At 38.9% G+C, this 15,000-nt stretch overlaps 1 protein-coding gene across 2 annotated transcripts in view; it reads right to left on the bottom strand.

Annotated features, from left to right (window-relative positions):
* The window catches only part of LOC138053673 (deleted in lung and esophageal cancer protein 1-like), a 45,354-nt gene extending 38,425 nt beyond the window's left edge, over positions 1–6,929 (bottom strand). Inside the window, exons 1-6 of one of the 2 annotated variants that reach the window (XM_068900270.1) lie at positions 6,521–6,929; positions 5,647–5,800; positions 5,326–5,436; positions 2,751–2,941; positions 1,902–2,107; positions 884–968 (exon numbers count right to left, since the gene is read on the bottom strand). In XM_068900270.1, coding sequence (XP_068756371.1) covers positions 884–968; positions 1,902–2,107; positions 2,751–2,941; positions 5,326–5,436; positions 5,647–5,800; positions 6,521–6,733 — 960 coding nt within the window. In that variant the 5' untranslated portion in view covers positions 6,734–6,929. The remainder of the gene's footprint in view (positions 1–883; positions 969–1,901; positions 2,108–2,750; positions 2,942–5,325; positions 5,437–5,646; positions 5,801–6,520) is intronic. The other variant, XM_068900267.1, reaches the window with a different exon arrangement.
* Positions 6,930–15,000: the final 8,071 nt, after the last annotated feature.

Below are 15,000 nucleotides of genomic sequence, written 5' to 3'. Positions count from 1 at the left end.
GTAGTTCCCCAAGAATGACGCTGATCGAAACGGCGCTTCATTTAGGGGAGAAAATGAAAATTTATCCTCAAGTGCTGACTTCCTCGATAAAACCTCAAATTTGGCTATTTCACGTTGGTGATGACGTCACGTGAAAAGAATCTATTGCATCCCCTGCATTTTCGATCGTAACCATCCTGTTGTGTTGTTTGGTAACCGGGACAAGCGCATCAAAGCCTTTTAAACGCTTCTTCGAAATGATCCCCTGAGAAAGCATCCATTACACGAAATTACACCAATATCTTCTCTCTCCTAACTCACAATTATTGAAACTTCAAAGAAGTGCGCATGCCCTGCCGGATGATCGAGATTTACGGACATCCGGGGCGTTTACCAATTGTCAACAAAAACCGAAAATTCCGGTTGGAAATTCAAATGGTAAAGCTCATTCCACCGGAAAGTTTCCGAAAAGGATGGAAATCCTCAGACCTATTCCTCTTTTCCCGTTCCAACCGAAATGACCGGAAAAATTCTGTACCATTTGCAAACTCCCACTCGACCCGGCCCACCTCGGCCTTTTTTCCCGCCTTTCGACACTGCAGATGGGGTCACCATTTTGATTTGTTATTGTTTTGTACAAGCCGTGACAGACTCGGGCCTGGCAAAACTCTACACCGGGAGAATCCTGTACCATTTCGTGCGTTCCATTCCAACCGGATTTTCCGTGCAAATGGTAAATGCCCCTGGTATTGGCAGCGACCAGAGCCTTTCGTTTCGCAGACAACGTGACCAAAAGAAACGGAGGGCTCTGGGGACGAGAATGGCTATTTACCATCTCTTTTCGCCCCACATACGCACGCTCAGAATAATAATAAGAAATTGTTAAATGTACAGAAAATCACACCTCGTAGACTTTTCCAACTTCGTAGGCAGTGAATACGATTGGTGATGGTGAGGCAATAAAGACTTCAACAGGATCATCACAGGGTCTGAAAAAATGCAAAACAATTGAGACCTTTGAAGTAATGCACCTATCAATGTTAAGCCCCAGGGTAGGGATTTTGACATTTTCATTTAAAGTAATTCAAATTCCCCACCCATGGGACAAAATAATTGATCAAAATGTCAACCCGGCGGCAAGTGAAGGTGGTAAAATGTCCCATTTGTACGATCAAAATCGCCAGCCTGGGGACGTCACATACCTGTGACGACAGACCTCACGATCAAACTCCCATGGTTAGCCCGACACCCACCTCCCTGGGAATTAACATTGATAGGTGCAAAATATTTAGAATAATTACTTTTATGTCCTTACAAAGAGTTTAATGAGACTTTGATTAAGTGGAAACTGTTAAAATGGCAATAAAATGATCTATTGTGATTAAAGCACTTGACAAATATATAATTTTACCACTAGTTTTCTGTTTACTCCTAACAAGTCAAAGGTTTGGAAGGACAGGTGCAGTCAGTGTTGGATCTAGGAATAGTTTAAGGGGCATGAATTGAAAGAATCGAAGTAAATACTCTGACAAAAGTCCAGATAGTTTAGGCTACCATTTTGTTTATGTTTTGCATAATAAAAATGTTCATGTCAGATAAACAGTCTCTGTTCCAGTAAAAATAAAAATACACTAAAAAGCAGATAAACTTAAGAAAAAAAAGGAGCCAAAATGAGGGGGAGGGGTGGGGGGAGGGTGGCTAGCCACTCTATTCACACCTCCCCTGGATCCACCCCTGGCAGTGCATAATAGACAATTTGAGCCGTGAGGAACATGGGAGCTGTTTACAATACAATCCGGTCCATCCATTTTAAAGTGACTGCTAACCATGACTTTAAACATGATTGGCAAAAAGCTTAGGCATTGATTAACAATTGAACTTCAGAGTACTCACGTAAATTATGAAAAGCATAGTAAACTCACTTGTTTTCTTTCTCTATATCTAATTTCTTTTTCTTTTTCTCCTTGTTTGATTTAGTCAGCCCGGAATTCAAGGGAGGCACAAATCGTGGATTCCTTTTGTATTCTGCTTTCTTCTGTAATCTCATCAGATCATCTCGTTCCACTTGCCGCTGTTCTGGTTTCATAGACTCTTTCCAAACTGAGGACTTGGTGATTCTGCTCTTAGCCTTAGGAGGCAAGAAAGATAAATTAGATTTTCCCTTCTGCATGTAAAGGTAATTAAGGTAATAATTAGTTGCACACAAGCTATTGTGGTTCATACAGCTGACAGAAGCTTATCCTAGTTTTTTGTTGCAGAAAGTGACAAAGAGTATAATTGCTACTCCTCCCTGGACAGGAAGCTAGTCCCTTTCAGGGTTTATCCCCAGCAGTACCTACAGTATGTTACTGGTATTTGTATACACCTGGGTCGAGAGAAACAGTGTGGAGCAACGTTTCTTGTCTAAGAAAACAACACAGTGACTGAGCCAGGCCTCAAACCAGGCGTCAGAAGTCCAAAGCCCTGAACATTACACCACTTAATTTTAGTGCACATGACTAAAAACTGAACAAGCAATCTCTAAATATTAGAAGTAACAATTAAAGTTCTGATCAGAGAATCACAAAAACCTAGTACATACATGTATCTGCAATTGACCAATTGAGTTTAAGGGCCACATTATGAGTTATGGCCTGTGCTTTCTCACATTCAATTTATGGCCTGAGCGCTTATTCAAGTAACTATGTTTATCAAGCTATTAATAGTAGTGAAAATAACGAAACAGCACTTTGATCAACTGTAAATGAACTTCAGATGTAAGTATAGCTTACACTTGAGGGTGGTGACATGTCCAGTCCTTTCTCTCTTCTCTCGTCATTTGCCTGGGTAGGAGGGAGTGATGCCCAAGGCCAGGTGGAAGTGGATATGGCTGCATCATCGAGATAGTCTGTCAATGGAGGTGTCTTTCTGTATCTCTGTTGGGAAGATGTTGTGGGTCTGGCATAACTGGGAATTTCATCAGCTGCAATTATTAGATGCAAAATTAAAACAACAATTGACCACGTGAACATGACTGTTCGGAGAATGGGTACAGTTTCTTGTGCAAACGTTTGCTGCGGATTGAATGCAGTTAAATGCAATCTAATTAACGTAGTTTGCTACTAGTGTGCAGGCAAATTTATGAGTTCTCCTTTTGAGCATTGCCTCATGATGTCCAGAGATGCACACAATTAGATGTAGGATGATTTTGACAAGTGTCACAAAGTGTCCTCTTTCTGTTCTCCCCAAAGTGACCTCTTTAATTCCAGTTCTGAAGTAAGCAGAAACAGCTGGATTTACCATTGACACTGAAACAACCTAGCCCTTACACACACCGTACTTTTAGAAATAGATAGCAAATGCCTACACTGAAAAAAACCCTTCGAGTTGGATGTCATAATTGGCCGTGCATCTCATTACATTCATTCCTGGATCCAAGTGGGTGTGACAGGTAAAGTGAGCATTATTTAAATTATTAAGCATGTTGCTTTCTTCCCGACTCTTCACTCTTCACTACCCGAGGAAGGGGGGCACCCCCATATAAAAAGGGGAGGGATGCTCGTCGGATATTTTAAATTATTAAATTCTCAACCTCGGATAATGCATTTCGCGTCCTCTGATTGGTCTACTCAATCTCGGTTATCAGCTCATACCTTGGTTTGACCTTATAATTGGTAAATGATTGCATTAAGCATTGCTAAACTAAAAATATTTTCGCCGGAATGCGAAATTATTCTATGAATAAAGCCAAAAAGGAGAAAAAAAACTTTTTTTGTGGAAAGTTTGGATCAATTCCGACGTTTAGAAGTACGCGAAAAGGCAAGAGATGTTTTTGTGATGAGCCTGCGTCTGTCTGACAACAAGGTATTACACAACATCGCATCAGTTCTCATCAAGTTTTTTGCGATTTCGCTCGGATTTGCTCGCTTTTTCCGCTCGTATTTCATACTTCCAAATTTTTGGAGTTGAAGGAATTTAATAAAACAATTATTCCATTCGCGCTTGTTGGATATGAGACTGGTTAATTAGCCAACTCGGCGCTACGCGCCTCATTGGCTATTTACCATCTCATATCCAACGCGCGCTTATGGAATAATAATTGTTAATTATACCCCTAAAGGAGACCAATTTGGGCGCGGCCCAAGCTTTTAATGACCCCTAAAATAGACCATATTAAAACACAGATAAATGAAAAATCTCTTAATGATGGCAAAGACATTATCATTAATTTTACTACTTTCACCAAAGGGGAAAAAACAGAAAAGTGAAAAAAATACACTCTTATCCAGGTGATCTGGTGACGTAATTTGGAGGACTGTGAAGAAAAATTTTAACGCCGTATCCCACAACCGCGCGCGGCCTTAGGTGTTGTTTTCCAAACTCCCTGTAATTGCCATCGCCAAAACTCGACAGATCATTACGTGTCTACCACATTCCTGTTACTGAATGAACATTCAAGTACACCCGACAAGATATAACTTCGCTTCTGCCATGTTGAATTCGAAAATAAGGCCGCGCGGTTGTGGGATACGGGGTTAAAATTTTTCTCCCCAGTCCTCCGAATTACGTCACCAGGTCACCTGGATATTTTTTCGCACGCAACCCTAAAGGAAACTTTCATGGCTACATACAGTGTATGATTGCCTTAAGGCTAGAACACCTTAAGTGAGACCAAAATCCGAAATTTACACCCGTAAGTGAGATGACGAGCATCCCAACTCTTTTTATATGGGAGTCCTCCCCCCCCCCCCCCCCCGGCCCCACAGTCCCAGGGTCACACGGTCACAGGGGTCTGTCCTCTGCCTATAGGCAATTTTCGAAAATATCAAATATTCAGCTTGATAGTGAGGCAGTGAGGACAAAAACAATAGAAACACCTTGAATGTGAAAAATATTTGAATATCATCCACTTTCCTTTGTCTTTGTCCTCAGAACCTCTCTTACAAGCTGAATTTTAATATATCGAAAAACGCCTATTGTAGGAACTTTTGGCTTGGCAACCAGGATTTTTCACTTACCACAGCAGTCTTTTGACTCTGTCTTGCTGAGAGTTGGCTGCCAATAATGAAAGCGTTTTGTGTGTCTTTGGCAGCCAACCTCTACATACACAGATTTTTGCCTTAATAATAATAATAATAATAATACAGTTCTTAAAAACGCATTATACATAAGTCTCAATGCTTTTACATAAGAGTTAAAGTAATTACACGAAAAATATGAAAAATTTACTATAGGTTAAAAGCAATTTTAAAAAGGTGTGTCTTAAGCCTAGTTTTAAAGGAATCTAAGGTCTCGGAGTATCTTATGAAATCAGGAAGTTGGTTCCAAAGCCTAGGTTATAAATGCACTACTCAACAACAAACTGACCTTGTGGTGCTTTTGATGATGAAGCCTCCTCGAATGAAAAATCATCTGGTACAATGAGATTAAAGCGCCGTAACAACTGAGTGTCAAGGCAGTTTCTGAGGTTGGACTTGGCTAAATATATAAATGAATATGAATATATTAATGAACCAAAATAATGATACTCATAGACTAAGGTTGTCAGGGTGATATTAGGTGTCCTGGGATTGTTTTGCTCCGGACTTTGTAGGTGGTTTTTGGGTCATTCTATAAAATCCACTTGGGTTCCTTTCGGTTGGTTTTGGGTGGCTCAGGTTGTCTTAGTAATTGCTGACAATGCTTTACCTGGTGGTAAGCCCAGTTCGTGGTAATTTTCACATCCTTCTGACATTCTTTGAAGTTCCCTTTCATCAACAGCCATTGCTGCAGCCTGTGCTTGCATAATGTGGGCCTCCAGCATGTCAGACTCTCTATGCCGACGATCACGTTCCTCTTGAATCTATACAATAAGAATTAGAGGAGTATTGACACAGCCTAAGTTGCCATCACGTTGGCACTCTAAGTGGAGAGTTCAGTTTGTTTGTAGGCCTTGGTTGTATTGTTAAATTCACCCTCAAACAAACTGTTAAGCCCAGGTTAAACTTAAGAAACTAGGAAACATTGTTGTGGAAACAATTTTTTAGGGGCAGTGTTTCCAAACAGAGTGGACCAAATCCAAGTATAACAAACAGCAAATCTCGGGCTATTACGATATTATTACTAATCACCCCCCTCCCCCCCCCCCCCTACCAATGGGTACAGTTTTTTTTCATGAAGTCATTTCCAAGGGGATAAGGATCTTGTGAGGGGAAGAAGACAACCGGGATACATTGCTTCAAAGAGGGCTATGTTGTTGGCAATTTTATATTAAGGTTATGTTTTTCCGAGGAGGTAAATTATGTTTATGGCATCATTCACCCGGTATGTGTGAAGATTTTAAATGTGGAATGGCCCCTTTCCACACAATAAATTAAATTTTGCCATTACAAGATGTGCCTAACAGTGCAGATCGACGTTTTATGCAACTTAGTCAAAACGAAACGTAACATACAAACACCAGTACTGATCATGACAACAAGTTGTACATTTCACAGAATGAATTATTTCCTGCGACTCAAGAAATTTTTCATATTAAAAATTGAATAGTATATCATCGATTTATTTTTCAAGAGATGCTCACCTTTCTTAATTGCTCCACGTACTTATCATGGTACCCTGAATCTCCACTCTTGGAAATGGCCAGATTTTTTATGGTGTTTCCTGAGAGGACATCGCGAGGGAAAACCTCCCTGAACACGCTCGCAAGCAGATGAGTTACATCTTGTGAACGGCCAGACGAAGGTCGCTGTAAGTGCATAGGGGGTTCTACTTCCATTTCCTTTGTGTGTGCCATTGAAAAAAGCGATGCCAAAAAAGTTTTCAGCGAGAATCTAACTGTACCGCCATTTTGATTCTGTTGTCATGGAAATCTAGAAGCAGCTTTGACCAACCATGTAAATGTACCGCGGGCTCAAATAGAAGGTAGACGCTCTATGAGATCCTTTGAGCGTACACTTTGCGTACACTAGGTTGCCTGAACATTCACTGGCGAAAAGTGTTTGCGCATGAGTCGCGCAATATGGCACGTGATACGTTTCCGGGACTATCATTGGCTCTCATGAAAAAAGAACTCCAGAGAAGAACAGAAAAATGGCTACCGTTTGAGAATCGGTAGCTTGTTGGTTTCCGTTCTTTTTAGAGCGATCAAGGCTAGTTTTAAAGCCAGTTTCAAGTGGAATGTATTCTTAGAGAACGTCTATGTAGTTTAAAACGTTTGCAAGTCCAATCCAACCATCATCCTCGGAAAATTTGCTCCTGGAAAATTGTATTTCGTGGGAAAAGAGCTGCGAAACAGGTGAGTTTTTTACGCAATTTTTAATGTGGAAAGTTTGTTGCCACCGGGTACAAAAAGTTAGTGTAATGTGCAGAAAGGAGGATTCCTAAGGTTTCCGTTCATGAGTGAATTGGCTTGTACCAGGTGGCAGGGAAATGACAATATTGTTCAACGTGAAGGTTATTTTTTTTCTGCGTTACACCCTACGATCGGCACCTCTACATGAATGATCAATGATTCGATCAGATATGAATTTGATTTTGAATGTGATTGTGTCATTGGGAACGTAACCCTAGTATCAAATATTTTAAATAGCTGCTTTTAAGGTCATTTATATTCCCTTTTCTGGTAAATGTTTAGGTTATTATACTTTTTAGCAGTCACAACTCAACGATCTTTGCGGTCAAGTAGTTATGGATTTGCAATTAATTTGAGTTTAAAATCAAAATCAAAATCCATGTTAGTTAAAATAATGTTTGGAAGAACAGAGGTGTAGGCACAGATGTATATAGGTATCTATAGATTCAGGTTTTTTTAGACTATTGTTTTCTGGAAGCTAGCATTAACTAATGATGTAATTTTGGTTTTAGGGGACTGTCATGTGTTGTTGGATCAAGGAAATTCTGTTTTGAGTCAAGTATGGTTGACAGTGGATAGTTGTTCCTGAAAAGGCTGAAAGGAAGCTTTATTGCCTTGGACGTTTTTTGCTTACACCCCACATGTTTGTTCTTGTCTTACATGGCAAAAATTATTTATTAATATATTATGTGATTTGGAGCTGCAGCTAGGAACAGTGTCCCATGCATAGGTATCATTGGGGTTGATGGCAGTAAAATAATTTTGGTAAAAAATATGTTTAGAGTTTTTATCATAACTTCTCATCTTGGTCCTGCTGGACTTCAAACATGCTCTACCATTTTGCACAAGGAACTTGTCAATCAACTGTTACCTTTTGGTGTATTTGCAATGTGATCTTTTGGATAGCAATTGATATATTTTTCTGATTTCTTATGTGTAGATATCCTATGTCTGTCACATACTGTAGTTAGTTTTAGGCTTTTATGTCCTGTAGTGTATCTTTATTATAGTTAGCACATGACCCCACAAGCATGTGTTATTGCTTTAATATTGATTGTGTTTGAGTAAAGGATATTGTTGTCTTGTCTTGTAGATAATGCAAAACAGCCTCAGTTGTATTTGCATTATTTCTGAATGTTACTTTTTTGAAGGGCAAACCATTAAAAAGTGTACAAAGTTTGCAGGAGTTCAGGAAAAATATTCAAAATATTCATTGATTGAAGTTCCTGAAGCAGGTAAATCTTGAAGAGTTCACGCAACCATATTTGGAATATACGGCATTTCTATTTGGGAATGTTCAAGTCCACAGAATTCATTTTCTTTATGTTGAGAAGTACTGTAAGACTGTTGACTCCATGGGGTTCCCAATACTCTGGCTTTAGACAGAGTAAAATACCAAGTATGGCCGGTTTAGGGGTGAAAGGGTTAATTAAATTTCATCATTACTTTGACTTTTTCTTCATTTGAACAAAAACAAAGTGTTTAATCATTACCTCCACCATTGCTTTACAACTGCATTGGCTTTTAGAACAAAGTATCAAAGTTGAAGCTGGTGGCTCAAGGAGAAAACTTTGCAAAAGTTAGGTTAAAAATACTTTTATGGTATTTGAGTATTATTGTAAAACAAATTTGCATAATATCATTATAAAAGTCATTAAATCAATGAGAATCCAAACATGAGGATACAGTTTGCTCAGGAGGGGTCCTTAAAGGTAACAGAATCTTGTTAGAGGAACCAGTTCTAAATTGACAAATGACTGGCATTTTATAATTCATAAGTAAAAGTTATTTTACTCTCTTACCAAATTGTTCTACAGTTCCATTCATTTCTCAGATTGATAGCCTTAAATGACTGCAGCAACTCTGCCAGCTGTTTGGCCTCAATATCATAAGCAGTACAAAACCACAATTTTTTCTCCAAAAAGGAACAACAAGAACCCCTGTCATTTTTGCAAGGGAATCCCTCTTGGGGTAGTTTGTTCACTTCACCACCATTGTTTAACACTACCAGGGACTAAAGCAAGGATGGAAATTGATTACAGCTTAAATAAATTGGACCACTTTTTTCACTTCTGACACTTACTGCATTCAACTTTAATTTATTCATCCTTTGAAATGGTAGGAATGATTACTATTATTTACAGCAATTGCTAAAAATTCATTGCATCTAATGTTGAAATACATTGTATTTTTTACATATGATTTATGAGTCAATGAGTCATGGGTCAATGAGTTAGTGCAGTTACCCTAACCCATAAAATAGAAGCTAAAATTTAACCTAACCCTGCTTAGGCCTGATCACTGAAACAAGGGTTTAGGCTTAATCAATAAATTATTGCTAATAATATTGACTGTGTGTCTCATTGACTCATTGGTTAATTGACTCATAAATCATGGGACCTCTTTACATATGGAAAGGTAACAGGAGTTATTTCTGTGAAGTCTTATCCAGAAAACTGCAACATGGGATTATGCACCCTGTAGCTTTTGTATGCTTTTGCTCAATGTCTTTGAACAATTATTACAGAAAATTATACGAAGTTATGGTTTTTTTTAAAGTTAAATCTAATGCAAGGGGATTAAATTTATTGCAGCAGCTGTGTTACAACCAGAGTCCGCAAAGAGAGGTTAAATAATTTGTTGTCCTGGAAGTAATTAGTAGGCCAGCATGAAATTTGTGAAACGTTTTGGAGGGTGAATCACCTTCAACAAGTTTTCTAAACTTTGAAGATACCTAATTTTATATCCTCCGGCTGTTTTATTGCTAGAAGATAAAATCAATTCTTGATTAAGTATTTTTGTTGTCAATGTGGTGAAAGTGCCTTATTAGCAGTTAAGTATACGTCATATTTTGCTACAGTAAAATTCTCCCTGCTAGTAAGCTGGATTTCTGAATCAAATTCTCAACTTTTAATGTTGTTGTTTTGGCTATTCAGAGTTAACCTAATCTGTGTTTATTTCTATAATTTGGAGGGAAGCAAACAATTGGCATTTTGCTTGGAACAACTATAACAATATATAATTGCAACTAAAAGGTTTCCTTTCTAGTGTACCCAATATGAGGTGCTATGACATGGTTATTATTTTGAACGACTGAAATACATTTCTAAATTTTCCCCTCGGTCTTAATAAATTTTCCTCTATGGACCACTTGAATGACAATTTTAACAACTTAATTTTGAAAAAAAAAAAAGCGAAAATCTTAACATTTTCTGTTAGATGCGGGCCCCCGCGGAAACATCGTGTAACTATTTAGTTGGAAGAGAAACCATTTGGAAATTTAGTGGTATCTTTTTTGTTCCACTTTTTGAAAGATAAACGCATGAATTGAAATCAAGATGATAGTCGATTAGCTGGTAAGCTCCACAAACGAATTTCCACTCGAACACTGTCACAGCAACCGAGACTCACGTTGGCCCTCGTAGCACTGTTGGCTCAAAAAAGAATCTCGCTGGCATAGAAACGCACTATGCAGTCAAACATTCGTCCGTTTTACTGGCCTGAAAAAGAGTCTTTTTATTGTCGACGGAGATCTAATAGACACCGAATGGCAGCCATGTTTAAATTGAGGTATTGAAGTCACATGACAGGGCCTCGACCAATCAGACATTTTTCGCCAGTGAAGCCTCCTTTGTTGGTTGCCTGTGATACGTGTAACTCAAGAACAGAAGGGACTGGGTTGGGTGGTATTGAACTGCAGCGTTCCAGGCAATTTTTTCAAGTCTAGGGTCATTAAGACCATTTAAGGGGTCACCCAGAAGTCGTGCCAGCAGAGATCCTTTGGCTCAGACGTTGATACGACGAAACAGATATTTTTCTGAGGTTAAAAACTAGCTGGCTACACGCCTATTAATCATTTGTCAGAAAGAAAAAATTCCTGTCATCTTTTGAAAAAATAGGCACGCATTGCGTACGTGTGGTAGCGCAGTAACACAGCTCTTTATTCCATATTGTCAACTGAGCTGCGTTTTGTCTTCCAGGGCTCGGTTGTTCGAAAGCCGATAACTTAATCCAGGATAAGCGTTAACTTTTGTTTCATGTTTTCCATCTTTTGGTGAAAGTTTCGTTTGCTTCCTTTTGTTTTTCAAGATTGACTTCTAAAGTTTTGCCGAATATCAGAGTTCAACAGCATTTGGGAGTAGAGAAATAAACTCCTTGGTTAATTTTTAATCGACTTTTGAACAACCGGGACCAGGAGATTCAAGTTGTCGTTGCGTAATATGTAACTCTAATAGTACACGATATTGTTTTGGTATTGCATGTCATTGCAGTGCCATGATAGAAGTCTTAGGTAAATAGCCCCCTGAGACGACATGTGGTTACTAGCAAAGTACTAAACCCAGAAAGATTGAAGAAAATGAAAGGGAATCGAGAAACATTGGCTTCTAGGCTGACATGTTGATTATTTTCAAGTTCCCTCACAACTTCATTTCACAAGTTTAAACGTGCACTATGAGCGTCCGACAGCTTTGTGATAGAAAATTAAGCCCTTTCCGGTGGGGTTGGTATCTGGATGGGTGACCTAAAAAATATACCACTTTGTAACAGAAGCATAGGACTGAAATTTCTATTTTAACGCTCAAAAATGTAAACTAAGCAAGGTACTGATTTTGTTAGCTTGCTTTATGCAAAACAAGAATTGATGAAAAAGTAATTAAATATTGATTGATAGACAGTTTTTGGGAAGAGCAGAAGGACGTTATCAGGACGGTCGATCGAGAATAAAATATTTTGCCATCAGTAAAAAAAATTACGACATGAAAACAACATTAATTTTGAACCGCGAATACAGAAAGTTACCATCAGCGAAAAACATTTTTGGGAGAGTTTTGCTACGTTCAATCTTGTTATTGTACTTTAGCTGCACAAGTAAATCGCAAAATCGGGGTCAGGAATGTGGGTCCCCGCTGTTTAGGTAAAAAAAAAGTACCTAAATCTCAGTGGGAGTTGTAACAAGACTCACACTAAAAAGGAGAAGCAAGAGACGTAAAGGGAGAGAGAGGTATTAATTAATCTCGACACGTTTGTTGGGCCGATTTCGTCATAAAGTTTTTAATGACGACAAATATTTCAAAGGACTTTAAATTAATTTTGAGTGACGTGTAAAAATAGTCCAGAGGCACGCAATAAATCAATTTGAAATATTTTCTAAAACACGGTTTACAACGGCCAGCATCATGCAATTAAAAAATGGAAAATTATTTCTTAACTTACAGGCTACCGAGAAGCAACTTGTTTTGCCTGGCATACTTTTTTCTCAACAGCAACGGTGAATTGGTTATTTTCTGATTTTAAAGCAAGCCATTTTTAAGTTTTATACTTATGGAATTCGATAACCGAGGAATAAAACTCAACAGCTATTACACCTTCGAACATCTGCTTGCCTAATTCTCCGGTTAAACATGAAACGTGATGTATTGGTGTATTGGTTATATTAAAATAAACACAGGCAAATTAATGCCCCGGTGTACTGTTAAATTTAAACACAGGCAATTTAATGCCCCAGTGTATCATTTAATTTAAACAAAGGCAAATTAATGCTCCAGTGTATCATTTAATTTAAGAGGCAAATAAATGTTCCGGTGTATTGATTAATTTAAGCACAGGCAAATTAATGCCTCGGTGTATCATTTAATTTAAGCACAGGCAAATTAATGCCCCAGTGTATCATTTTAGTTTTCACACATGAAATTTGAGTACACAGTGTGTCAATTTGATATATTGTAGCTGTGTAAATTTCATTCCGGGCTAATTGATTTCCCAGCATGTCACAGGGAGGTACATACAATATTAATCACCGACTTATCATTTTCCTGCTATCATGATATCCTGATATCATGAAATTGAACCTAACAGCAATTATTTTACCCCAACTGCTAACTTTCCCCGATTAAACACAAGTTTCCTTTCCAATTCAACACTTCGATTCTTCGCGATTTTGGCGTTTGAGCGTGAGCCTGTACACCGGGAAGGCATCCAGCGCCGAATTCCTCGACATCAACATTGCCAGTACTGCTTCCATGAATCGCTTGAAAACATCTGAATACAGAAATCCATGACATTCAGACGACGACTGCTTAGTTGATCCCCCACAAAGGCCAAACAAAGTTATTCCGTAAGCTTCGTCCACGTTTTAACTAGAATTTCGGAACGTGATCACCATTTTCCCCCCACAAATTATCGACTTGAACGCCACAAATCTCGCTTTGAAAGAGCTGAAAGAACTTTCCTTCGACAAATTGGCTAACCTTTCGACCAACCAGCTGACTTGAAAGGCTGTACCATTTTTCCCCGGGTCCGAGAGTGATAAACCCTATAGAACGAAAAATGGTTCCGTGTCCCAGCACTCACCGCCACTGTCGATGCGCGCAAACGAACTGAAATGGATTTGTCTTCCCCACAAAATTCATCTCGCCCCGAAATATGGTCATTCAATAAAAAAATTAACTACTGTTTTCTGTTTAACGTAAGTTCACAGTACAATCTGATCGATCCTGAATGCTTTAACACTTTTCTGAATACGAAACACCTTTTGTGTTATGTTTTTAGCCTTTGTTGAGGGATATCTACACCGTCAGGAAACTATATACTACAGGAAAGCTAAAAAAATGTAATGTTTGAAAATGCCTTTAACGTTCACGTTTGTATATTTTAGAAAGCGAGCTCAAGCGCTCAAACCACAGGTAACCCAGGCTCACTGTGTGTAGGTAAATATAGAGAACATAGTATAGTGTTACTATATTATGAAGGAAGGTGAACGGGGACCATTTTCCCCGAAACTTCGTGTACGTATTAAAGACAACAACAGCTCACCACATGGTAAGTTTTATCGATTTTTATTTCCATTTTCTAGCAAATTTTCAGACCTAAACTTCGCCTCCTATGTTCTCTATATTTACCTACACACAGTGAGCCTGGGTTACCCGTGCTCAAACGCGAAACTGGCCTTGTGTGCCTCGCTGAATTAATTAGGGAGCTTTAGCAACGACAACGAGAACGTCACAAATTTGCATATTTAGTAGGGAAAAACAATAGTTTTGCACGCCCTGCACGTGCATTTTTCACTTATGTCCATTTCTTTGCCGTCGTCAGCAAAACAACAACGTGAAATAGCCAAATTTGCCATTAGCCGAGCAATGAAGGGGAATGGGTTCGATACAGGGTTGACGTCACAAATTAATTTGCATCGCAGACCAGCAAAATGCAAAGCAGTCTATGACGTCAGCCCGGTCATTCCATCAACGTCTGTTTCGACTTTCCCCTGACCCGTGAAGCTGTAGCTTTGAATACGCGTAAAACCGAGCATTAGGGAGCTTTAGCAATGACAACGGCAAAGGCAACGAGAACGTCACAAATTTGCATATTTAGTAGGGAAAGACAATAGTTTTGCACGCCCTGCACGTGCGTTTTTCAATTTGGTGCATTTCTTTGCCGTCGTCATCAAAACAACAACGTGAAATCGCCAAATTTGAGGCTTTATGGAGGACGTCAGCACTTGAGGACAAATTTTCATTTTCTCCCCTAAATTAAGCGCCGCTCATAACGGTTTCATTCCTGACGTACTGTTACAACTTTGTCCTATTAAAAAGCTTGGAATAGTCTCGAAGTGATCACAATAACGCGAACTTATGTTTTTAGATGACGTTCTCGTTAATACTGTTCCCGTCGTCGTGGCTAAAGTTCCCCAATTACGAACACCCAAACAAACT

This window comes from Montipora capricornis, chromosome 1 (genome assembly GCF_036669925.1).
Source record: "Montipora capricornis isolate CH-2021 chromosome 1, ASM3666992v2, whole genome shotgun sequence".
Lineage (NCBI taxonomy): Eukaryota > Metazoa > Cnidaria > Anthozoa > Scleractinia > Acroporidae > Montipora > Montipora capricornis.
Note: the sequence above shows the minus strand (reverse complement) of the source record. Positions and strands in the feature narration are given on the sequence as shown.